The sequence below is a fragment of the Rhinolophus sinicus genome, linkage group LG07, assembly GCF_036562045.2.
Source record: "Rhinolophus sinicus isolate RSC01 linkage group LG07, ASM3656204v1, whole genome shotgun sequence".
Classification (NCBI taxonomy): domain Eukaryota; kingdom Metazoa; phylum Chordata; class Mammalia; order Chiroptera; family Rhinolophidae; genus Rhinolophus; species Rhinolophus sinicus.
In genome coordinates this window covers 64,182,912-64,210,655 of record NC_133757.1, presented here as the reverse complement: position 1 = coordinate 64,210,655, position 27,744 = coordinate 64,182,912, and the positions used below count along the sequence as shown (strand labels likewise).

General features: G+C 37.2%; 1 protein-coding gene across 7 annotated transcripts in view; it reads left to right on the top strand.

The window, feature by feature from the left end:
- Positions 1-17,494, top strand: part of PARG (poly(ADP-ribose) glycohydrolase) — a 142,365-nt gene extending 124,871 nt beyond the window's left edge. For all 7 annotated transcript variants that reach the window (XM_074337273.1, XM_074337270.1, XM_074337271.1 and 4 more), the window contains 2 exons: positions 13,032-13,160; positions 13,836-17,494. In XM_074337273.1, the coding sequence (XP_074193374.1) occupies positions 13,032-13,160; positions 13,836-13,990 (284 nt within the window). In that variant the 3' untranslated portion in view covers positions 13,991-17,494. The remainder of the gene's footprint in view (positions 1-13,031; positions 13,161-13,835) is intronic.
- Positions 17,495-27,744: the final 10,250 nt, after the last annotated feature.

The window sequence follows — 27,744 nt, the reverse complement described above, 5'->3', positions numbered from 1 at the left end:
GTGTGTTTGTTTCATTTTCTTCCTTTATGGCATAAAAGCCTTTCAGACTGCAGCTTTGCAGCCTATGGTAACTGTCAAGCATAGTACAAAAATTTTCACTATGGAATTTTTTTGCTGTTTTCAAGATTTAAACTTTAGAGTGATGTTTTGACCTTCCCCTTTATTTGCTTGAATAATCATTTAAAAAGTAGAAATAGTCATAACGTCCTTTAGTGGGGCTTGTTTACTAAACATGATTTTGAAAAGAAAGTTGTGGTACATGTACGTACTGAAATATTACCCAGGCATTATTATTAACTATTGCAGAAATATAACTGCCGACATGGGAGGATGTTTCCGGAATCTGCCAGATTGGGGAAAATGTACAGTACATGTAATATAATCATTTTTAAAATTAAACTGTGAACATAAAACATACCCAAATTTGAGATTCTCTGTGTTTATCTGTTTATGTACAAAGATCAACAATGGTTGTCTCTAGGTGAGTAATACAGATGTTCTTTTCCTTTTAATCTGTATTTTTCTGTTGTGAGCACACATTGGTTTTTTTCTTGTTTTTTTTTTTTAAAGATTTCATTGGGGAAGGAGAACAGGACTTTATTGGGGAACAGTGTGTACTTCCAGGATTTTTTCCAAGTCAAGTTGTTGTCCTTTCAATCGTAGTTGTGGAGGGTGCCGTTCAGCTTCAAGTTGTTGTCCTTTCAGTCTTAGTTTTGGAGGGCGCAGTTCAGCTCCAGGTCCAGTTGCCGTTGCTAGTTGCAGGGGGTGCAGCCCACCATCCCTTGCGGGAATCAAACCTGCAACCTTGTGGTTGAGAGGATGCGCTCCAACCAACTGAGCCATCTAGGACACAGCTCAGCTCAAGGTACTGTGTTCAATCTTAGTCGCAGGGGCGGAGCCCACCATCCCTTGCGGGAGTTGAAGAATAGAACTAGCAGCCTTATGGTTGAGAGCCCACTGGCCTATGTAGGAATCGAATCGGCAGCCTTCCGCATTAGGAGCCTGGAGCTCCAACCGCCTGAGCCACCGGGCCAGCCCACACATTGTTTTTATAACAAAAAATTGTATCAAATTTTTTTTTGACAACACAGATGGACCTTGAGGGCATTATGCTAAGTGAAATAAGTCAGACTGAGAAAGACAAATGCCATATGATCTCACTTATATGTGGAATCTAAAAAAAGCAAACAAAAAACCAAGCTTATACATACAAAGAACAGAGTCGTGGTTGCTTAGGGTTGGGGTGGTAGGCGAAACCAGTGAAGGGGGTCAAAAGGTACAAACTTCCTATTATAAAGTAAGTCATGGGGATGTAATGTACAGCATGGCGACTATAGTTAATAATACTCTATTGTATATTTGAAAGTTGGTAAAACTGTAGATCTTGAATGTTCTCATCACAAGAAAAAAAATTTTGTAACTACATCTGGTAATGGATGTTAACTAGACTTATTGTGGTGATCATTTCCCAATATATACATATATCGAATCATTATGTTGTACAACTAAAACTAATATAATGTTATATGTTACTTATATTTTTTTAAAAAATGTCAGCCATTGGGATGATATAAGCTCCTCTTTATAAGCCCGCCGTCTCATTGATCACATTGCGGACATGAGCAAGGGGGCATTTTAATGCCAGATTAATCTCCAAGAGAAGAGAGCACCAAGAAAGAGGTGTTTGCTTGTGAACCAGTATTGGGGAGATAGAGCAAGTGCATAAAGAAGAATCAGAGGCTATGGTCCAATTCAAAGTATCGATAAATGACACAAAGTTGGAAAACTAAAATCCTCTGAGAGTAGATAAACACAAGCCAATATTAACTTTTTCTCTACTGGCCATCTTTATCTGTCCCTAGGTCTTATTAAACCTTTCCTGAAGACTCTCCTGAACCATCACGTGCTAACAAGGGAAGGAAGGAAGGAAAGGAGGATAGTAAGGAAAAAAAATCATGGATGGAGAACATGGGGATGTGTGAATCCTTAAATTTGTATTTCTTGTATTAGAAATAAGGCTAAATATTTTTTAATATGCGTGGTGCTTAATTGTACTTGAGTTTTGCAGTTTATAACCATTTAATTTTGAACTGTTTCCATTGTGTATTATGCTTATAGCTATTAAGAGAATATTTTTCATATATTCTTTTATTCAACAGACACTAACAACCTTCTGCCTCCAACAGCCAGTGCCCCTGGAGCCAGAGGGTAGGAAAGGAGGGGCCTGGGGAAGCAGGAGGGCTTGGTGCCGACCACCAGCAGCAGCCCATTACCTGTGCTGCACACACACCAGTGCTACCAAACGGGTGCTCTGTCCTGCCAGACCCCCACCTTTCTGAGCACTCTGTGGACGCCCATGGGAAAGCTTTTGAGTGATTGTGGACTTGCCTATTTCTGGGGCTCCTAGCTATTCCAAAATGACCCCCTCCTGCTCCCACCTCCCCCACCCAGTCCACATTTGGCTTTTAAAATTTTTTTAGTTTTAGCTGATTTATTCTTAGCCATCTGTATGGTGCCCACCTCATTCTCCTGTGCTCTTTCAAAGATAATAGTTTCTGTGTTTCTGTGTTTGGTTCCCTGCAAACTCAGCTCCCTGGTAGACTCCAGAAAGTTAGGATTCTGTAGCTCACTTGTCCTTTTCTCATAGAAGCAGTGTTTTTTGTTGTTTTGTTTTTGTTTGTGGGTTTTTTGCAGCTTTAGTCACCTCATCTCAGTAGAGACTGTGGAGTGGCTCCTGCCCTAAGTGTACCACCAGGCACTCATGCGATGTTCAGGAGATAATTTAAAACCATTTCTAAATGGTTGGTTCAAAAAAAATTGTTTCTTTTATCTGTTATTTCTAATTTGATTGCATTGTAATCAGAGAGTGCAGATAGTATTATTTCTTTTTGGAGTTTTTTGAACATCTCTTTGTGGCCTAACGGTTAATTGTTGTAGATATTATGTTGGCTCTTGAAAGATGTCTCTGAGGGTATAGAACTTATTCTATGTCTGTTAGACTCTATACCTATTAGATCTGACCCTATATCCTTCTAACTTTGCTTGCTTTGTAAAGGGATTGAGTTGTGCTCTTGTTAGTGTTTTTGTCAATTTCTCTCTTTTTTTTTTTTAATTGAAGTTTATTGGGATGACAATGGTTAGTAAAGTTACATAGGTTTCAGGGTTACAATTCTGTAATACAGTTTCACATCATGTGTTCACCACCCAGAGTCAGTTGTCCTTCCATCACCATATATTTGATCCCATTTACCCTCATCTACCACACACTCCCCTCCTTACCATCTGGTAACCACTAAACTATTGTCTTTGTCTATGACTTTTGTTTCTTCATTTGTTTGTCTTGTTCTTTTGTTGTTTTCAGTCTTACATCCTATATATCAGTGAAACCATATGGTTCTTGACTTTTTCTGTCTGACTTATTTCATTTAGCATAATAATCTCAAGATCCATCCATGTTGTCCCAAATGGCAGTGTTTCATCTTTTCTTATGGCAGAATAGTATTCCATTGTGTGTATATACCACATGTTCTTTATCCAATCATCTACTGAAAGACACTTTGGTTGTTTCCATGTCTTGGCCACTGTAAATAAAGCTGCAATGAACATTGGAGCACATATGTCTTTATGGATAAATGTTTTCAGATTTTTTGGGTAGATACCCAGGAGAAGGATTGCTGGGTCATATGGTAATTCTATTCTTAATTTTTTGAGGAACCTCCACACTGCCTTCCATAACGACTGCATCAATCAATCTGCATTCCCAGCAACAGTATATGAGGGTTCCTTTTTCTCCACAGCCTCTCCAACACTTGTTATTATTTGACTTGTTGATGATAGCCATTCTGACTGGGGTGAGGTGATATCTCATTGTGGTTTTGATTTGCATTTATCTGATGATTAGTGATGTTGAGCATTTTTTCATATGTCTATTTGCCATTTGTAAGTTCTCTTGGGAGAAATGTCTCTTCGGGTCCACTGCCCATTTTTCAATTGGGTTGTTTGTTTTTCTGTTGTTGAGTTTCATGAGTTCCTTGTATATTTTGGATATTAGTCCCTTATTGGAGGTATTGTTTGCAAAAATCTCCTCCCATCCAGTTGGTTGCCTCTTTATTTTGTCGATGGTTTCTTTGTGCAGAAACTTTTTAGTTTGATATAGTCCCATTCATTTATTTTAGCTTTTACTTCCCTTGCCTTTGAGGTTAAATTCATAAATCCTCTTTGAACCCAAGGTCCATAAGTTTAGTACCTATGTTTTCTTCTATATAGTTTATTTTTTCAGGTATTATGTTTAGGTCTTCAATCTATTTTGTCAGTTTCTCTTTGCATTTCCTTCAGAGTTTATTTTTTGTATATCCCCATAGTGTGTTACCTGACTTGTGAAAGATTATGCCATTGCTACTTTACTGTAATTAAAAGGTATTTCTTTTCACCTGTTACAACCCTTTTTTCGGTTTCCTGTGTACAGAACAACATAGTGATTAGACATTTATATAACTCACAAATTGATAACCCCAACAAGTCTGTTACCCATACATAGTTATTACAATATTATTGACTAATTCCCTATGCTGTACTGTGTATCCCTGTGACTATTTTTTTTAATATGGTTGACATTCAATATTATTTTATATTGGTTTCAGGGACAACATAGTCGTTAGACATTTCTATAATTTGTGAAGTGATCCCCCCGATAAATCTAGCACCCATCTGGCACCATCAAGTTTTTACAATATTATTGACTATATTCCCCATACTGTATTTTACATCCCAGTGACTATTTTGTAACTACCAGTTTGTACTCCTTGATCCCTTCACCTTTCTCACCCATTCCCCAACGCCCCTCCCATCTGGTAACCATCAGTTTGTTCTCTGTTTCTATGGGTCTGTTTCTGTTTTGTTTATTTTGTTCTTCAGATTCCACATGTAAGTGAAATCATATGGTATTTGTCTTTCTCAGTCTGACTTATTTCACTTAGCATAATGCCCTCTAGGTCCATCCAGATTGTCACAAAAAGGTATCTTGATATTGTAGTTCTGTGCATTTTCTTTTCTTTCCCTATTCCCTACCTTTACTGTCCATAAGTGACTTTCAAATACAATATGCTCAATGAATTTCTATTTAACAAATTTATTCAACAACCTCTGTATGCCTTTTGTTAATCTATGGCTTTGCACATTCTTAAATTGTTTCTCTATATTTGGCTAATTCCTTCTGTTCCTTTAAGGCTCTACTCCAATGTTAACTATTCCGCAAAGATCTCCCTTCCTCTCTCACCCCCCAACCCCCCACCCTGCAAAAAAATTCTGTATTAGGACTCTTTCAATTGTAAGAGACACTAATGTACCTTATCACTTAAAGCCTGAGAGGGGGTTGTTATTGGCTGGTGGGGCTGAGAAAGGAAGAGTAGACTAGGCCTCAGGGATGACTGGGTCCCAGGATCAGAGGCTGCCTCTTGTGTCTTGGTTCCTCTCCTGCCTGCTTCTCTCAAGATGATAGCTTCACTCTCTTCTATTTCCGTTGGTTATCTGCGTGGCAAGAGCTGGGACAAAATAGTTCCAGGCTTACAATGTTGTATTTGAGTCCCTAGAGGAAAGGAGGACTCCTTAGTTTAAAAATTCTATGGAAATCCTCTAATTTGACCAACTTAGATCACTTTCCCATACCTTGGACCAAATCATTGTAGCCAGGGATTCAATAAACACTGGACACATCCCCTAATGAGAATCTCCAGTTGATTTTTATTGCATATTTATATTAAAGGAAAAGTTTTCTGAGATTATAGAAATTTTGTATAAATTCGTTTTCTTTCATACCTTATGTCCCATTTACATCAAACTTAAATGATGTTTTTGCTAGTTATTTTGCTAGTTTGGAGTCAAGATAGCTAAACTCCAAGAAAACCATTGTTGTAGAAAAGATTAGAACCTAGACAATGCTGAGAATCATTTTCTGTGGTTGGCGTAGCCTCCCTCTTTTGCTGGGGTTTGTGAGAGGTCTGGTTGGAGATGTAGGAACAGGGTGACTGTCAACAAAAAGTAGGAGGTAGAAGAACAGAATTATGGACCAGCTCATTCCAACTTGTCTACCACAGTTTCCTCCTCTCCTTGCTTCCTTCTGTTAGAACACACCACACTGCATTTTTCTCACAGCCTTGTTCCTACACATGGGAGTAGAATATTTCTTCCTTAGCATTTCCGCATTGTTCTCATCTGTTGGGCCCAGTGCCTAGACTGGGGTCTTGTATGATAGTTCATTCAAAGTAGAGTGAGTGGAATGGTTTTCACGAGCACCTTGGAGATGCCATTGAGTTGGTGGATCTTAGAAGTGGCTTTGGGAATTTTTTTTAACTCTGGAAGTTGCTGGTGATCAGCCAGGTTTAAGAAATGCTGCATTCTCTTCTTTTGTTTGCACAGTTACTCTTCAGTTTATAGCCTCATTTTTACAAAGAGGAGACAAAGGTTTGTAGAGAGGCTAGTAAACCTGCCCAAAGAGAGACAGCTGGTCAGTGTCAGAACCAACATTAAAACTTGGCCTATCTTCCTCAAAAAACAATATATCTTTTTATTATGGTGATGATTTTATTAGATGATGATGATGATGATGATGATGATGATGATTGAACATGTTGAATGCATTCTGTGTTCCAGGAAATGTACTAAGTGCATTTCTTAAGTGTATTAGCTCCGAACAGCCTATTAGGTAGATTTTATTTTTATCTTTATAGGTGAAATAACAGGCATAGAGAAGTAAGTGACTAGCCTGGGATCACAAGGGTATCAAGTGGCAGTGCTGGGATTCAAACCAGGATTGATGCCCAAGAGCCTTATGCTCTTGCTGTTTAATCTTAATTGACACAAACTCCGTATCTGGATCTAGATTTGGGAGTTGGCATTCTGGAGATGGTGGTTGAATTCTTGAGGAGAGAGAAGAGAAGTTAAAGCAGATAAAAGGACCAAGGATTGAACCGTTAGTAATATCTGGGGGGTGGGGGGGCAGGTGGTATCAATATTAAAAGCAGTCGCCAGAGGTCAAGACCAGTTAGCGAGTAAGAGTCGGCCTGGAAGCTCGAGCTAAAAGCCTTTGGGGCTGGTGCAGTGCTTGAGCTTTCAGGATAATCAGACCTGAGAGCTCACAAAACACCTTGGGTTTCATGAGAAGGACATCAGTGGTACTTTCAAATCTATACTGTTTTAACCTTGCTTGCCAATATGCATCTAAATAATGTAAATAAACAACGTGAGGCAGTTCTTCTGACTGGCATGTGCTAAGTTTTCTTGGAGTAGAGCACAGCATGGCAGTTTTACAGCATAGCAGGTCAGTCTGCCAGGGTTCAAATGTCAGCTCCACTGCTTTCTGACTCGGTGACCTTAGACAAATGACCTACCCTTTGGTGCCTATACAAGGTGTGACCAAACAATAAGGTGAATGTTTAAATTTAAAAAATTATTACAATAAAAGAGATGTTGCCAGTAATCCCCCTCACTTTGAACACACTTATCCCGTCGTTCTTGCCACTTTCTGAAAAAGTTCTGGAAGTCCTCTTTCGTGAGTGTCTTTAGTTGTGCTATCATAACTGCCTCGATGTCCTGAATCATTTTGACTTTGGGGAAGAGCCCGAAGTCGCATGGTACCAGATCGGGTGAATAAGGGGGATGAGGACGTGCTGTTATGTTTTTATGTGACAGAAATTGCTGTACCAGAAGTGATGTGTGACACAGAGCATTGTCATGATAGAGGGTGATTTATGACACACTTTAAAACACACCTTCTCTCAACCGTAGCTCACACCCGACTGACTGCACCGAACAAGTTGAAACTTGTCGCACACTGTTACTAAGGTTGGACACGCTCCTTTCTGTATTGAAGATCCCTGCCTTTCTGTTGGACTGCTATTGGGCAATAGCAGTCACCGTATTTTGTGAACACAAAGGAAAGGCTCCGTGTCATACATCGCTTCTGGTACGGCAATTTCTTTCAAATAAAAACATTACAGTGTGTCCTCATCCGCCTTATTCACCATATCTGGAACCATATGTGACTTCTGGCTCTACCCCAAAGTCAAAATGACCATGAAAGGTAAACGTTTTGAATCAATTCAGGACATGGAGGCCACCACGACAGCACAACTAAAGACATGAAAGAGGATTTCCAGAACTGCTTCAGAAAGTGGCAAGAATGATGGGATAAGTGTGTTTGAAATAAGGGGGAGTATTTTGAGGGGGATTAATGGCAATGTGTCTTTTACTGTAATAATTTTTTTTTTATTTAAACATTCACCATATTGTTTGATCACACCTCATATATCCTTATTTTCAAAATAGAGATAATACTAATATTTACCTTCTTCAGTTTTCACGACGATTAAATGAGTTAATCATTGTAAATCTTGTTTGTGCTTATAAAGCAGCATGATATAAGAGATCAGTGTTAGCAGTTGTTACTAATATTACATGCTGATGGCCTCAAACCACACCTATGATGTGAGTATCCATCATTTTACTCATTTTTTGTTTGGTTCATCTGTTGCAAGAGGGCACTATGAATTGTTTTTTGATGTTATTCAGATTTATTTGAATTTCTTTCATAGCTTAATTTTGATGCCAAAAAGAAAATTAGAACCAGGCTCCCTGCAGGTTAATTTAAGTGATTATTTTGGCACCTAGTTGTACTTGAAGTTAGAATTTAATGCTTTTATATCATACTTGGATTAGGTCCACACATCCTATTAAATTTGTGATGCAGGAGAGTTCACTTAAATCATGAGACACAATTCTCTAGATTTGCAAAGGTCTTGGAGATGTAGATTGTGAGGTCTGAAGACAGTTTTGTTTAAAATGATCTCTTGTTAGTGATTCCTGATGTATCTAGGGCGAAGATTTATTTATATTTCTGAAATTTCATTTGTATATTTATAGACTAATGCAAGGAGAAAGACTAGAAGAGATTATGGAATCCTACCCTCTGAAAGAGTCTTTAGTGATCTGATTGAACTCCTTCATTGCGTAGCTGGGGAAATGTGGGAAAGAGAGTTCAATGATTTGGCTAAAGTCATAGAGCTCGGTAGCTAGCAGAGGGGTGAGGACTGAATGAGGTCTGCTGTCTCCAGTCTCAGCTTGTCTAACACAGGCTGTATTACATTGTGAACCCAAACAGAAACAGATGTGAAATCAAGAATGTGACATGAATTAGTCTCTCTCATTAGGATCCAGCCTCTTTTTTGTAGCTCTGTCAAGCTTCACTCTAAGAGCCTATCCCACAGGGACAAAATGGCCTGTGAAGCATTTAAAAAATAAATTCTATAGGGAGATAAATTTTAAATATTTTTATTAATATTTCATTTTCATATATGGCAAATGACCACTTATCTAGTATTTCTATATGTAAGGAGGAAATGGGACTAAAAGGACATTTCTTTGGGTCTCCTCTTTTTTTAAATAGGAAAAACTTAAAGCCAAATTTTCATTCAAACTAAAAGATAAGAAACGATACCTCTTGGTAGAGGAAGATGACGATTTATTAGTTTCCATTTTTATGTGTAGTTTATGTTAATTTGGAACCTTTTGAAATTGAGTGTACTGAAGCTTTAATGTATGTGTAAGTTGGTTGAGCAGTTTTAATTAAAACATCTGTATTTTGAGATTAATTACTTCCAATACTCTGAGACTAATGAGGCCTTGTCATGGTACTTCACGTGTTGTGGATACTCAATAAATAGTAGTTTGGAAATTAGGAAATACTTTGGTATTTTAGAATCTCACATGTAGTATAGTGTCTTAGATACCTTCTACAATCTGGGGATACTCAACTATGTCAAATTTACTAGTTCAATTTAAAAATATTTTTCCTTCCTACATAATTTTTAAAACTTTTTATTTACAAATAATTTCAAATTTATAATAGTTGCGAAAAGTAAAATTAATACCTCTTTATATGTATATATACGAGGTGTGATAAAAAAATGGTGAATGTTTAAATTTAAAAATTTTATTACAGTAAAAGACACATTGCCATTAATCCCCCTCAAAATACTCTCCCTTGCTTCGAACACACTTATCCCATCATTCTTGCCACTTTCTGAAGTACTTCTGCAAGTCCTCTTATGTGAGTGTCTTTAGTTCATCCTCCATCATGACAATGCTCATGTCACATATTACTTCTGATACAGCAATTTCTGTCAAATAAGAACATTACAGAGTGTCCTCATCCACCTTATTCACTGGATCTGGCACTGTGTTTCTTCCTGGCTCTTTCCCAAAGTCAAAATGACCATGAAAAGTGAATGTTTTGAATCGATTCAGGACATCGAGGCAACCACGACAGCACAACTAAAGACACTCACAAAAGCGGACTTCCAGAATTTTTTCAGAAAGTAGGAAGAACTATGGGATAAGTGTGTTTGAAGCAAGGGGGAGTTTTTTTGAGGGGGATTAATGGCATGTATCTTTTACTGTGATAATTTTTTAAAATTTAAACATTCACCGTATTTTGTGATCACACCTTGTACATATATGTGTATCTATATATGTATAAATGTATACACATACAATTTTTTTTCTGAACCATTTGAGCTTAGGTCATATACATTATGCTCCTTTGCCTAAATACTTCAGTGTGTTTCCTAAGAGTAAAATATTTTCTTATATAAACACATTGTAGTTATTAAGTTCATAATTATACATTGATTGAGTTTTTTTTATCTGCTCTGTCATCTATGTTCCAGTTTTGTCAGGTATCCTAATAGAACCATTTATAGCTTTTTGCCCTCCAATAAAGAGTCTACAGTCAGGCATTACGTTTAATTGTCATGTCTTGTAGCCTCCTTTTGAATCTGGAGTATTCCATAGCCTCTCTTACGACATTGTCATGTTTGAAGAATACAGTGTTCCTCGAGTTTGTCTGCTGTTTCTCATAATTAGGGTGAGGTTATGCAGTCTTGGTCCAAGCAGTGCATAGGTGATAGTATTTAGAGGCACTTGATGACATCTGACCCCACTGGTGAAGGTAATTTTGATCACCCAGTCAGGGTGTTGTCTGATTTCTCCACTATGTAGATACTGAGTTTTTTCTTTCTTGTAGTTAATAAGCAGTCTGTGGGAAGATTCTTTAAGATAAGATTTCCCTTAGATTTAGCATCCTTTAATGATTTTTGCCTGATCCAGTCTTTACTGTGATGGTTGCAAAAAGAGTATTATCTCATTCTAACACTCCTTCCACACTTACCAGTTGGTCTTTGGCAAGACCAACCTTTCTCTCCTTTATTTATGTATTAAGTAGTATCATTGTGGTCTCAAGAATTCGTATTTTTTCAGTGGTTTGTAATTTATTACTGTGCTTAATATTTGGGTGCTTAGCTTGTCCAGATTTGGCTAATGGAAGCTGCTTCTTCAAATTGGCTCCTGTATCCTTGTGACAGGCTCCCATCAATTTTTCCCCCATCATTTTCTGAGCATTTTTTTTACTTTCTCGTAAAATATTTTGGGCTTGTCTTGTACCTATACTGTCTAAACCTTGGAATCCAGCTCCTTTTAGGATAAATGGAATTAGATACCAAGATATGGGCACTTAAGTGTGCTTATTGCTACTGGGATTTCTTCTTTTTTGGCTTTTTCAACAGACAAAGCTAAGAAATGTTCTCTCTCTCTCTCTTTCTCTCTCTCCCCCCCTCCCCCTCCCTCTCCCCCCCCCCATACACATGTATAAATGGACATATCTTAGATATCATGAGTACACACCAGTGCCTTCCATTTCAGGTCCATTCTCCCAGAGTTATTTTTTTGTCTTTTCGCATTCCATGTTTGTGTGTCCTGTCTTTCACAGAGAGAACCTCAGCTCCCAACAATATCAATACGTTTACTCTTTTGCTCAATCCTGAAAAATATTTAAAAATATTTTCAGGATTGCTTTTCCTATACCACTATGGTAAGCAAACCTAGTAAGAAGAGTTGGAGATTTGTTTGTAATTCTTTCCTTCTTGCCTAAGACTGAGAGTATATTAGTCAAATATTGTATTCATAAGCTATTTGGATTAGTTCTTTCATTCTTTGCTTTTTCCTTTCCCTTCAGTGTAGTTATGTTATTCTTTTAAAATAAAATTAGTCTCATTTGTTTTAGTTTGCTTTCAAGTACAGGTTCCTCTTCATTCCCATTCTTATTGTTTTAATTTTATTTTTTGAATATGTAGAATATTAATATGCTCTCAAAAATCAGAACTGTATAAAACCTATCCTATTTTAGTGTGATTTTCTCCTCCCCTTTTATGAAAGAAAAAGATACATAACTAGCAAAAGGCCATTTATTGTACCTATGTTCAGTTTTGTTGTTATTTAAAATAAATTTTGTCTGTTGAGATGAAGATTATAAAAGAACTTAATTTTTGGAAACATACTTGAGGCTCAGTGATTTGTAACTGATTCCTGGGGACAGTGATTCTCAATGATTTTGCCATTCCAGCACACCAGGTTACCATCCAATGTTTGCGGCAACGTTCACTGCTTGCTGCAGTGATTGGGTGAGGTGAGTGCAGGGAGGGATCAGTGTGTGCTTTCACCCACTTTGAGATGCTTGCGATAGGGTTAATGAGAACATTAGAACCTCCCAGTTACACTGGTCAGGGAAAATCAAAGACTCCTGTGATAGAAAAGACCAGTGATTATGTAATAAGACAAAATAATTAAATCAAGCGAGAACCGAAATTTTAGTTCCAGATCAACATAAGCCAGAAAATAATGACCTTAGTGTCTTGACTGGACTACCTTAAATGTCCTTCCTCTATTTGTTTTCCCACCCAGGTGCCTGAGTGGGAATTCTGTGGCTTAATGACATTCTCAGCAGCATGTCTGAAAAGTCACCCAACTAGATGATTTATACCCATCCTGTATTTGCCATTTCTAATAATTTGTATGTTAGGTTTATAAATCTTTAATGCAGGATGGAGCTTTGGCGGACGAGCTGTAATTTAGCTGGTTGAAAGAACTAAAGATGTCTTGATGTGAAGTGTCATAACATAGTTGTGTTTTTTTCTCTCTGCTAGCCTTACTCCAGATCCTGGCAGCTGCTGTAGCTGAGCGAGATGTGGTTTATTTCACCTTTGGGGACTCAGAATTGATGAGAGACATTTATAGCATGCACACCTTCCTTAGGGAGAGGAGACTGACTGTTGGTGAGTAGGAGGGAGTCTTGACACTGGTATTTAGGTGGGTTTAGCAGGAGGGATGTCTGCTACATCTGGACGGACCACAGTGAATAAGAAAAAATGAAAGTGTGATTGTGAGGGTGGGGTACAGAGAGGCAACATTTGTAGAATCAGTCTTTCTGGGAAAGTGTTATCCCCAGTCTTGAAAGAGCATGTCAGCTGACTAAAGTAAGGCCAAGAAGCTCAGTTGATGACCATTTTTATATTTGTGTGTATAGAAAGCTACAAGAGGGATGGTGTGGGAGGGTAAGTTCAAACCTATGTGGCCTCACTGATTCATATTTCTGAGATGTGCCAGCATGCTCATCTGGTGTGTTTCAGCTGCATGTGCGAGGCCTTGCGACCATGGGACCCAAATGTAGAGTCAAAGTTGTCACCAACTCCCAAAAAGATGCATGGATGATATACTATGTGCGCCCTGTTGTAATCAGGAGCTAATAAGTAGTTTCTTTAAGGTATTTTTTTTTTAATTTTATGTCAGGAAAACCTTCAAATATATGAAATTCCTGCTCTATTTTTGGAAGTCAAATTTTAGCCTTTGTTATTTAGATTAAGATGATAGTTTTATCCATCATGTTCTTCAGTAGTTTTATCCATCTCTATCCCTTAATATGCAAATTGGTCTGGCCTTTTATTCTCCAGGAGAAGTATATAAGCTGTTGCTACGATATTACAATGAAGAATGCAGAAACTGTTCCACCCCTGGACCGGACATCAAGCTTTACCCATTCATATACCACGCTGTGGAGTCCAGTGCAGAGGCCACCAGCCAGCCAGGACAGAGGCCTGGGGCCTGAGCAGCGCAGGGAACAGGACCACCGTCCTCTTCTTAGCAGAAAAGCCTATTTGAATTGTCGGCTGTAATATGTAAACTGACTTAACTTAATATAAATGTGTATGTAATACACACTTACACACAAGGATGCAATCCCTTCCAGACCCGTGCAGTTGTCAGTGTGTACATCTGAGCCCCCTCCATCCTTATGTAGGCTTAGATCGATTTTCTTTCCAGTTTTTTCTGTTCCAGTCTTCATTCTTTGTCTGTGTTTTCTTTTGCCCCTCAGGTTTCTTGTGAAATCCCATGAAAGGTTTTCTCAGACTGTTAGGTTTTTGATGCCTGTATATTATACAAATTGCCTCTGCTGCTGGCAGATGGCAGTGATGCCCGGGAAGAAGTGGAAATCCAAGAATCTCTTTAACTGGTTTTGCTAAAGCTCCTGTGAGCCTTTCATTCCCAACTCTCGTTTCGAGTGTGTTTGAGGTTTTCAATTTTGAAAATTAAGAGTTGGGGTTTTATTCATACATGTCATATAATGCAAATCTCCTAGGTTAAAACAGTTTTGTATTTAACACAGAATATTTTCCAGAAATAGTTCCTTTATCTGTTATGGTTTGTCTATCCTTTTTTTACCTGATCAGTTTTTATTGATAATGTTTCTGGAAACAGACCAAGATGGAAGGAAATGTAGAATAAAAAGAGAATTTCCCCCAAATGGTGTTGAAAAAGATTCAAGAGAGTTGAAGGATTTTGTTGTTTCTTGGGATTTTTTTTCTTTTTAAATTAGAACGATTGTTTATTCCTTGGTGCTTGAGGCATATTCATATAACCAAAGTTTAAGAACTGGGAACTTTGTGCTGATTTGTACATATTGAAGTTTCTCTGGTATTCAAAGGTTATATAGTTAATAAAGTCTCATTAACAGTCATTTGTCAGAAACTCCCTTATCTATATATTATATATATACGCGCACACACACACACATATAATATATATATATATATATATATATATATATATATATATATATATATATATATTCTTTAAGTGTGTCTCTGTGCAAGCACATAAAAAAAATCTGAATAAAACTGGAGTTGTGGGAAATGATTATGTTTAAGCTTTATCAGGGGCTCTGTTTAAAATCCTTTACTTAAAATTGCATCCATTAAAACTGGCAACAAACATAAATAATAATATCTTTCAAAAGTGAAAGTGAAAGCCAATATCAATCCTGTGTTAATGGAGAGTAGAATTTAATCACAAAAGCACTTATTTTACTGTTGAAGTTCTAGTTTAGTCAACTGTCAGGCAAAGCTATTGGAGGTCAAATCCTATTATGAGGAGTTTTGGTAGATTGTCCGAACTCCTGGTATCAGGATTGGCAGGGAAAACAATGGGGGCTTGGCCAGTGTCTGTAACTCTTTTGGTTTATGTAGAGATTGAGCAGTTAATGGAATTTGGCAGCTGAAGACAGCCACTTGTTAACGAAGTTCTCTGCCTTAGTAACTAAGATTTAAATCATCTCTCTAAGTCCGAGGTGTCTGGCTGGTATGAAAGTCTTCTGTTTCCTTCCCAGCCCATTCTGTGCTTTCGTCAATATTCATACTTACATTTTCTTTTTTCTGTCTCCATATTCTTTCCCTGTTACCCAGCCCCAAGACTCAGTAAATAGTTCTTTAAAACATTGCATGAAAAGTACAGGACGGTTCATGTGGTAGATAACTTGTTAAGTGTAGGTAAGAAGACCACCCAGCCTCCATTCCTGAACATAGAACCTGTGACTCCGCTCGTATTGCTGCACAGGCTTAGTGACTGGGCCCCCCTAACTGACTGCTGCTCTCGCTGTGCAGAGGTTTCCAAGAGTAAAACCTGCCAAGTTCTTTGTCCCAGTACATTCTGGGATTGGGACAGTTTGATCAGATGGAACACTATAAGAACTAATGTTCATTTTTTGAGGAGGGAGAAAGTTGGAGGGAACATGATTACTTTGTTCAGAGAAAAGAAAAAAAATCAGACATCTAATTAACATTTGTATCTATTCTAAGACATTTAACAGCACCTTTTATTCTTTTTCATTTGGGGTTTATTGGTTTATTTCATGTGTTTATTCCTCCAATCTATTGAGGCATAAAAGGATATTTTTAGTTTAGAATTCTTAGGTTTTTAACATACTCACTTGCTTTTTACTTTCTATCTAGCCCACTCAAATGTACAATAACAGTTTAAGGAAACATGGTGGAAGAATGGAAAGGGCATGAGATTTTAAATCAGACTAACTGGGTTCAGATGCTAGCCACATCCCCAGCTAACATTTTAGTCTTCTCTAAATAAACTAAATTTCTGAGCCTTACTTAACTCATCTAGAAAATGGGCTATTAGCACGTATCAGGAAATACTGTATGTAAAGTAACAGTCATAGGGTCTGGCACATAGTTGGTGCTCAGTAAATGCCGACTATCCTAGTTGATCAGGAAACATTTATGGAGCATCTACTGTATAATAGTTACTGTGCTAAGTTGCTTTACATATTTGCTTTACACATTTTTCCAATGAGCTAACAGATGCCCAGAGGCTAGGAAATACCATCTCCACCTCCAGCAGTTCTTTAGGAAAGGAGACTTGCTTTGTCATCTCTGAAAGGGATCTGACAGCAAAGGCTCTGATACTCTTGATCTCTACCAAGTTCCTAGTATAGCTTATTCTGCATCATGAATGACTAGTTGTCAGTGGAGTAATTTAAATCATCGCTGAGCGAATTATCTCTTTCTTTGTTGGGTGAAGTAACATTAAGGACAGGCATACCAAATCGGTATTTAAAAGAGATTGAAAAGGAAATCTAAGCAAACTCCATGATTGCTGTGCAGGTACTTAACCAATATAATTGCTTTGGAAACAGTATTGATTAAGGTCTCCCATTGCGAGAATATGATAGAGCAAAGACTTTGTTGGGTTGAAGAGAAGCAGTTACATAGATTCTCACCGTCTTCTCTGATCTGTGTGGCTCCATGTTCGTGGCGTTTTTCCTGATGTAAGGAAGACCTGGATCCTAGTGTGTCTGCTTTAAAAATAAATAAGGTTTAGAGGTCCTGTACTTTCTTCTGTCCAACCTGTGGATCAGCCCCAGTCCTTTGTCTTGACAGAAGGGAAAGGACTAGCCAATCCTGGAATCTGAGCTCAGAATATTTAATCCTGTCCTTTGGGGCTGGGCTGATACTACAACAATGATACTAGGACAAGCTGCTAAAATCCACTGACCCACTGCTGTTCTTTGTGCCACAGCACAGCGCCTTTGGGCCCCCTTTACCGGTCAGACACGGACCACTGAGCCTTCAGGGGATGGTTTCCCAAACAAGACGGCCCGAACTGTGTGTGTTCATCTGCTCGCTGGATTTATTTTTTCTGACTGTTTAAGTGTAGGGTTAACGTGTCATGATGACTTTGAACTTGGGGATAAGGAGAGTCTGTGCTAATATTTCCATGATTTTTGTAGGGAGAGAATAAAGAAATTCTGATCTCTTTGTCATCACCTTTTTTTCTCACATCATTATGCCACTTTTGAGATTTCATGTGCATGCTATCATTTACAAAATCTAGAGTGTGTCTTGGGCATTTGGTGAGTTTTTTACATGTAGATTTGTTACTCCACATTAGGTGTTAGGCGTGTAGAGATGGTCGTTGGCATGAGGAACATTCCAATGGTAAAGAGAATTCTGACTGCATTTGTTTTTCTTCCTTGCCAGGTTCCTGAGGTCATGTTTTCTAGTGTTCATTCCCCTTTCCTAATTTTCATCTTCCCTCAAGAGAGGTCGAATCAGGGACAGGGAAGATGTCTTGAAGGTTCTGAGGACACTCCTTCCATCCATTGCTATATCCATAGACACTTATGAGCGCCTTCTCTGGGCAATCACGGAACTCTCAGGGGTACAAAGGCGAATGACTTTTCCTCTGCCCTCAGACCAAAGATAAGATCTAAAAGAGAGGGTAAGTGAGCTAAAACCCTACAAGTAGCATTTTCTTTTCACTATGCTGTTCCAATTCAAGCTAGAAAAACCAGTTGAAGTTTTATGCTATCAATTTAGAAACCTGAATAGAGCCCTGTGCCATGTCAGTTCACTACAGTGAACTCACTTACACAGCTTCCTCAGTTGGAGAGTGTGGGAACAAAGGGCATAACTTACAATGTTCAGATGGGCTACCTAAAGGCCCATCTTGCTTCATTCAGTCCCTGCCATGTTGAGTTCCTGCCATCTCGATTCCACTGGTTCTTGGATTCTGAGAAAGTAGCACTGGAAGCTAAAAAGTAGATTTACTAATGGAAATGTTATTTTTACCTGTAGGTGAGTCCATATGGGGTAGGTACAAGGTCATGTTTCTTTAATTTTAGCTGGAATTATATTGCCTCAGTCTGAACACTACACATTTAATCGAAAAATGAAGAAAATTAGCTTACCTAATGAATTTTACTTGATAACAAAGTATTTCAAAATACAGAGACCTTGCGGATAAAATAATAAAAGGGTTCCTTTGTGGTGAGAAGGTGGAGACCATCATGTCGTAATGTTGCATTTTCTGTTAAGGTTTGTAACAGTAACCTATAAACTTAGACTTAAAAATTTCAGTATTTGGGAAGAAATATACTCACTGTAGAATTGGTAAAGCCTAAAATATATATGCTAAATGTGCTCTTGAACATGTATGAAGCACAGTATTTCAGAGTCTTCATTTGTTCCACAAATAACATATTTCATTAATTCCAAAATGAACATTGTTTTCACATGTGGCATCTGAAATCCAAATACTTCTAAAAACTTGTGGTATATCATAATCTACTTTGCAGTATTTTTTTTCATGGTACAGAAAATAAAGGTATTTTATAATATATAACATCTTATATTTGAAGAAATATGGTAGTTAGAATGCCATCTAATGATATGCCAGTCACTTTTATTAAGCTTTGGAGCTGCAGTTGTGAACAAAATAGATTGTGTTGTTGTCATCATGTTTATACTGTAGCGGAGATCACAAATAAGAGCCTGTGATAGGACTTCGAGTGGGTAATCAGGAATTGGTTTTCTTTTTAAGAATTTCAGACATACAAAATAAAATAGGGTTATGAACCCCTGTATAAGTATCACCCATCTTCAACAATTATCAATTCATAGCTAATCTCACTTGCTCTATATACCTACCCATTACTTGCCCCAAATTATTTTGACGCTCATCCCAGGCATATTTCATCTGTAAATGAATGTCTTAAAGACATTACCACACACACACACACACACACACACACACACACATTAAAATAATAGAGAAAGGACTTTTGATTCCAAATGATGGAGTCAACAGACTTTTCCCTATTTTTCCTGCTAAGTACAGCTAAAGCTTCTGAACATGATGCATAAAACAAACATAAGAAGACGATGAAAGGTGGAAGAGAAGAGAGCAGACTGGTAAGGAGATCTGGGGAACCAAGGAACAATACAGTGGTGAGTTCCCTGGATTTCCTTCTTGTTTCACATATCCTGTGCTGACTGCTGGAGAAAGTGACAACCCAGAAATTCTGAATACAGATAAAGACCCAAGAAAGCCTGCTTTCTCTAGCCAACAGACCAGGAAAGGGACAGCATAATGAGAGAGAAAACTTTCATATAATAACTGCTATACTGTAGCTAAATACCATAGAAAAAACAGGCCCCACCAGCAAAGATAATGTGTAGAGCCTAGATTTCCACCCTCTCCAGGTTATAACAAAGCACCCCAATCGTCATGTAAAGAGGTTCTTCCCCAATGCAGTGTGAGTAAGGAACGCCGAACTTCTACCTCCATCTGGAGTTAGTGAGTCTCCACTCCCATTTCCCATTAGGCGGTATCAGAGGAAGCCTTCAATACCAGAGTCAGATATCAAAGTTACCTCCGGTAACAGAGTCAGAACTTTTCACCACTGCTTGGAAGAACTGAGGCCCCTTAAACACTTCCATCCTGAATTGTCAGTGAAGGATACATGGGGAGGAGTCACTGGGTTCTCTTCTTCCTAGCCAGGATTATATCAGTGTAACCTATGGTGGAGCCTGAAGTCCCCCAGCAGTGACAAGGAGTCCTCTGTATGTCTGCTGAGGCAGAGAGGAGAACCTGAACTTCCATCTCCACCTGGCTATAATGAGGCAGTGTCTTGCTCCCCAGCTGGAGTGGTATCAGAGACCAACTCAAATAGATATCAGAGAAGGCCTGCTAAAACCCAGGATTTAATGAGATCTGGAGTCTCATAATATCAAAAATATTCAACTTGCAATGAAAAATCACTTATACCAAGAACCAGGAACATCTCAACTTGAATGAGAAAAGACAACAGAGAGCAACAGTGAGATGACATAGAACTATCTGACAAGGATTTTAAAGCAGCCATCATAAAAATGTTTCAACAAGCAGCTATGAACACTTGAAATAAATGAGAAAGGAAGTCTCAGCAAGGAAATAGAAAATCTCAACAAAGAAATAGAAGACGAGAAAAACCAAATGGAAATTTTAGAACAACAACCACTACCAAAAAAACCCCCACAAAATCCATGGATGAGCTCAACAACAGAATGGAGAGGATAGAGGAAAGAGTCAGTGAACTTGAACTTGAAGGTAGAACAATAGAAATTAGCCAATCTAAGACAACAGAAAGAATAGGCTGAAGAATAATAATAAATAGAGCTTCAGGAACATTTGAAACTATAAGAAATGATCTAATGTATCATTGGAGTCCCAGAGAGGAGAAAGAGCGTGGGGACTGAAAAAGGAATTGAGGCATACTTTCTAAATGTTTCCCAAATTTAGCAAAAGACAAACCTATAGATTCAAGAAGCTGAGTGAACTTCAAACAGGATAAACCTGAAAAAAAAAAAATCACACTGAAATGCATCATAGTCAAACTTCTGAAAACCAAAAAAAAAAAAAAAAAAGAAAAATCTTTAAAGCAGTGAGAAATGACATATTACCTGCAAGACAAACACAATTCAAATGACAATGTATTTGTCATCAGGAACAATGAAGGTCAGGAGGAAGTGACACAACACTTTTCAGGTGCTGAAAGAAAACTGTCAATGCAGAATTCTATATCAAGCAAACAAATGCTTCAGGGAAGAGGAAATCACGACATCATCAGATGAAGAAAAACTAAGAGAATTTGTTTCCTGCAGACCTGCCCTAAAAGAATGATCATAGGAAGTTATCGAAACAGAAAGGAAATGATTAAAAAAAAAAAAAAAGGAATCTTGCAACATCAGGACAGAAGAATAGTAAAAGTAACAATATGGATAACCACAATACACTTCTGAGTTTTCTAAATTATGTTGGTCGAAGCAAAAATTTTAACTCTATTGTGGTTTTCAATGTATATAGAGGAAATAAGACAATTATAAAGAGGAGGGTACAGTGAGATAAGGTTTCTATACTTCACTCAAACTGATAAACTGTTGACATCAGTAGACTGATAAATTATGTACCTATAATATAATACCTGGAGCAACCACTCTAAAGAGTATAGAAAGAAATGTACTAAAAAACACTATAGATAAATCAAAATTGAATTTCAAAAAATGTTCAATTAACCCACAAATAGGCAGAACAAAAAATCTTAAACATAGAGAACAAGCAGAAAATGAAAAATAATGGCAGACTTAAATACTCATGCATCATTGTTACGTTATACATTAAGACATTAAGTGGAAAAGATGGATATTGGCAGAGTGGATTAAAAAACACACACAAGGGGACAGCCAGGAGGCTCAGTTGGTTAGAGCGCGAGCTCTCAACAACAAAGTTGCTGGTTCAATTCCCGCATGGGATGGTAGGCTGTGCCCCCTGCAACTAAAGGTTGAAAACGGCAACTGGACTTGGAGCTGAGCTGTGCCCTCCACAACTAGATTGAAGGACAATGACTTGGAGCTGATGGGCCCTGGAGAAACACATTGTCCCCCCAATAAAATTTATTTTTTAGAAAAATATATATATGAATCCAAAAAAATATATGAGTATGACCCAACCATACAAAGTGTAAGAAACTCATTTAAAATATAATGATATAGGTAGGTTGAAAGTGAAAGGATGGAACAAAATATACACCTTGCAAACTAATCAAAAGAAATAGCAGTGGCTATATTCATATTAAATAAGTAGACTTAAGAGCAAGGACAGTTAGGGACAGGGAGGGATATTGCATAATGATAAGTCAATCCACCAAGAAGATAGGAATTCTAAATGTTTCTGAACAAAACAGTGGGCCTGAAAGATATGTGAAGAAAAAACTGATAGAAACTAAGAGAAACATAAATCTACAATAATAATTAGGGATTTCAAAACCCTTCTTTCAATAGTTGATAGAGCAGTTTGATAGAAAATCAGCAAGAATATACAACTCAACAACACCATCATTCACCAAGATCTCCATAACACTTATAAAACACTCCAGTCAACAACAGAAGAATGCACAATCTTTTCAAGTACCTGTGGAATATAAGCCAAGGTAGGCCATTGCTGAGCCATAAAATAAAACTCAACAAGTTTAAAAGAATTGAAATCATATAAAATGTGTCCTCTGGCCACAATGGAATCAACTAGAAATAAATAACAGAAAGATAAAAAGAAAGTAGCTAAACAACACACTTCTAAATAATCCATGGGTTAAAGTCTCAAGGGAAATTAAAAAATATATATATTGAACTGAATGAAAAAATATATATCAAAATATGTGAGATACAGCTAAAGCAGTGCTGAAAAGGAAATCTATGAAACTAAATACATACATTAGAAAAGAGGGAAGATCTCAAATCAATCTAAGCTCCTACCTCCAGAAACTAGGGGGGGAAATCAAAATAAACTCAAGAAGAATGCAAATATTAGTAAAGAGCAGAAAGTAATGAAATAGAAAAACAAAAATCAATAAACTCAAACAAAAAGCTGGTTCTTTGAAAAGATCAATAAAATTGACAAACCTCTCACAAGACTGAAAGAAAAAATATAGAAAAGACTCAAATTACTAATATCAAGAATGAAATAAGGAATACCACAATAGACCCTTCAGACATTAAAGGATAATAATGGAATACTGCAAACAATTCTACACATATATTTGACAACTTAGATTAAGCGGACCAATTCCTCAAAAAGAACTACAACTCACCCAGTATAAAATTTGTAATTTGAATGATCTGTAACAATTAAGGAAAATGAATTCGTAATTTTATAACTATCACAAAGCGATAATCAGGCCCAGATGTTAAAGAATTAACATATTTATACAATCACTTCCTGGAAATAGAAGAGGAAGGAAAGCCTCCCACTTTGTTTTATTACCTTGATACAAAACCCAGACAAAGACAGTAAAAACACAACTACAGACCAGTATCCTTCATGAATATAGCTGCAAAATCCTTAACAAGCTATTAGGCAATACAATTCAGTATTATAGTAGAGAATTATACACCATGACCAAGTGAGATTCGTCCCAGGTATGCAAGGCTTGTTCAATTAACATATCACATCAGCAGGCTAAAGAAGAAAAGTCTTAGGATCGTATCAATAGATGAAGGAAAAGCATTTGACAAAATCCAAGACATTCATGATAAATTCAGCAAGTAAGAATAGAGGGGAACTTGCTCAATTTGATTTTTAAAAATCTACAAATGTCCATAGCTAACATCATACTTAATGTTGAGAAACTAGATGCTTTCTCCCAAGATCAGGATCAAGGCAAAGATCTTCTCTCTCACCACTCCTGTGCCACATCATAGGACTTCCAGTTCCAGCTAATGCAGTGTCAGTAAAAGGTTATATAGGTTGGGAAAGAAGAAATAAGACTAATTTTGTTCCCAGTGACATAATTATCTATGTAGAAAATCCCAAAGAAATGACAAACAAACCTCCCAGAACTAACATAAGCTTATATAATAAGGCTGCAGGATACAAGGTTCACATTAAAAAATCAGTTGCATTGTTATATACCAGCAACAAACAATTGGAATGTGAAATTAAAAATGGTACCATTTACATTAGCACCCCTAAAATAAACTATAGGTATAAGTCTCACAAAATATGTACAAGATCTGTCTGGGGAAAGCTACAAAACTCTGATGAAACAAATCAAAGACAATCTAAATGAATGGAGAGATATTCCATGTTCACAGACAGGAAGACTCAATATTGTTAAGATGGCAAAACTTGATCTATAGATTGAATGCAACCTCAATCAAAATCCCAGTGAGTTAGTTTTGGATATAGAAAAACTGCTTCTAAAGTTTATATGGAAAGACAAAAGACCCAGAATAATGAACACATTACTGAACATCGGCAGGCTGACATGGCCTGACTTCAAGTCTTACTATAAAGTACGGTAATCAAGACATTGTGGTATTAACAAAATAATAGATTAATAGATCAATGGAACAGAGTACGAGAGCCAAGAGACAGAACCACAAAAATAAGTCAACTGACTTTTGACAAAGGAGCAAAGGCAATTCAGTGGAGAAAGGATAGTTATTTCAACAAATGTTTAAATTGGACACCCACATGAAAAAAATCTAGACACTTTTGCACCTTTTACAAAATTAATTAAAAGTATATCATAAACTAAATGTTTAATGCAAAACTGTAAAATGTCTTGAAGATAACAGAGGCCAAAATCTAAGTGACTTTGATTCGGTGATGAGTTTTTAGATACACCACCAAAAACACCATCCCTGAAAGAAAAAATAGATAGGTTGGACCTCATTAAAATGAATAACTTCTCTGCAAAAGGCACTATTTAAAGAAATGAAAAGACAAGTCACAGACTAGGAGAAAGTCTTTGCAAACCACTACAAGTATCTGACAAAAAACTTGTGTCCAAAATGTACAAAGACCTCTCAAAACTCAAAACTAAGAAAACAATCCAATTAAGAAGAAACACTACATACTTATTAGAATGGTGAAAATCTAAAACTGCCAACACCAAATACTGGTGAGAATGTGGAGCAACAGGAACCCTCATTCATTGCTTGTGGGAATGTAAAATGGTAAAGCCACTTTAGAAAACAGTTTGGTGATTTCTTACAAAACTAAACATACTCTTAGCATACGATCCAGCAATCACACTCGTTGGTATTTACCCAGCACCAATTTACCCATTTGAAAACTTGTGTCCACACAGAAACCTGTGCATGGATGTTTATAGCAGCTTCATTCATAAAATTTTGCCAGAACTGGAAGCAACCAAGGTGTTCTTCAATAGGTGAATGGATAAATATACTCCGGTACATCCAGACAATTGAATTTTATTCAGCAGTATAAAGAAATGAGCTATGAAGTCATGAAAAGACATGGAGGAAATTTAAATGCATATTACTAAGTGAAAGAAACCAATCTGAAAAGGATACATGCTATATGATTCCACTTACATGATATTCTGAAAAAGGCAAAAATATGGAGATAGTAGAAAGATCAGTGGTTGCCCGATTAGGGATTAGGTGGAGGGAGGGATACATAGTTGAAGCACAGTGGCTTTTTAGGGCAGTAAAACTATGATGCTATAATGGTGAATACATGCCATTCATTATACATTTGTCCAAACCATAGACTGTATAACACCAAGTGTGAACCCTAATGTAAGGGGTGGACTTTGGATGATTATAATGTTTCAATGAAAGTTTATTAGTTGTAACAAATGTATCGTTCTGGTGCAGGATGTTTCTAGAGAGGGGAACTGCATATGTGGGGACTTGGGGTATATGGGAAATCTTCTGTTCAATTTTGCTGTGAACCTAAACTGCTTTAAAACTGTATTAAAAAAATGCCCCCCAAAAGTGGGCGGAAAGTCTGAACAGACATCAATCCAAAGAAGTACACAGATGGAGCCAATATGCATATGAAAAGATGCTCAATGTTATATATCATTAGGGAATTGCAAATTAAAACAACAATGAGATAGTGCTACACATGTATCGGAATGACTAGAATTCACAACACTGAGATCCCGATACCGAATGCCGCTAAGGATGTGGAAATACAGGAATGCTCACTCTTTGCTGGTAGGAATGCAAAATGGTACATCCACTATGGAAGACAGTTTGGCAGTTTCTTACAAAGGTAAACAGACTTGCTATATGATCCAGTAATCATAGTCCTAGATACTTCGCCAAATGAGTTGAAAACTTATGTCCACAGAAAATCCTGCATGAGAATGTGTATAGCAGCATCGTTCATTATTGCCCAAACTGGGAGCAACCAAAGTGTCCTTCAGTAAGGGAATGGATAAACTGTGGCACATCCATACATTGGAATATTATTCAGTGATTAAAACAAATGAGCTACCAAACCACAAAAAGACAGGGAAGAACTTTAAATGCGTATTGCAAAGTGAAAGAAGCTTGTCTGAAAAGGCTACCTGTTGTATGATTCCAACTATATGACTTTTGGACACGGTGAAACTATAGAGACAGTAAAAAGATCAGTGGTTATCAGGAGTTTGAAGTAGGGAGAGAAGAGGGGGGAAAGGTGAGAATTTGGAGCATGGGATTATTAGGGTGATGACTATACTTTATGATAATGTAATGATGGATACATGACATTATGCATTTGTAAAACCTGTAGAACTCTACCATACAAAGAGTGAACGCTAACATATATAGGACTGTATTAATAATAATGTATCACTGGTGGATTGTCAGCTACAAATATACCACACTAATCTAAGACGTAAAGAATAGCCGACACTCTGGGGAAGAGGGAACTAACTCAATGTACTATCTGCTTAACTTTTCTATAAATGTTAAACTTCTCTAAAAAAAAATTAAGTCTCTTAAAAAAGAGAGAGAATAGTATGAATTGATTATGGGGTCAGACTTTGCACGGCTGAAGATTTCAGTCTGTAAGAACAACAGGGACCTCTGGTAGGGTTTCAGTGCCTCGTGTCAAGGTTCTATGATTGAACACCTGTATTTCTGGGCTTTTAATGTTAGTGAAGGTCATGAGACTTTTTAACTAGTCTGTTGAAATGTAATTCTCTGCACCTTTATGTATCTATGAAAATGCCTAACCACTACGCTGTATACCTGAAACTCATATAAAATAATATTGAATACCAACTATAATTTAAAAATATATAGTCACAGGATGTGAAGTACAGCAGAGGGAATAGAGTCAATGGTATTGTAACAGCTATATACGACATCAGAGGGGTAGTAGACTTGGTGGGGTTATCACTTTGTGAGGGGTGTAAATGTCATATCATTATGTTGTTTTGTACACCTGAAACTAATAATAATAAAAAAAGAAAATATCAGCTCCTCCTTCATTTTTTAAAAATAGTAAGCCTAATTCAATAACATTTACTCCATGTACTGGGTTTTTAAAGTTTACCAGACATTGGGGCTATGAAGGGGCCCAGAGAATTCTGTTTCCAGCAGTAAGGTGGCGTAAATGCTAAAAACAACTGTATTCTAGATATAACATACCTTTATGGTTTTTTTGTTCTTGAAACATCCCACCTCCCTTCCACTTCCCTGCCGATGAATTAAAACTGAAACTAGGAATAGCAAATAGTAAGCAAATGGGAGAGACAAGGTTAATCTGAGGGCAGGTGCCAATAATGGCAAAATCATTAGCATTACTAAACTTTGGGCCAATAAGGAAGTGGGAATAACTAGGCAGATTAGAAAAATAATCAACTAAAATCTAAAGAAATGGAAAAGGTTGATTAAATGATTGGATTAGACAGTTTGAAATCCAGGGGATATATCTCAAGACATTTAAGTG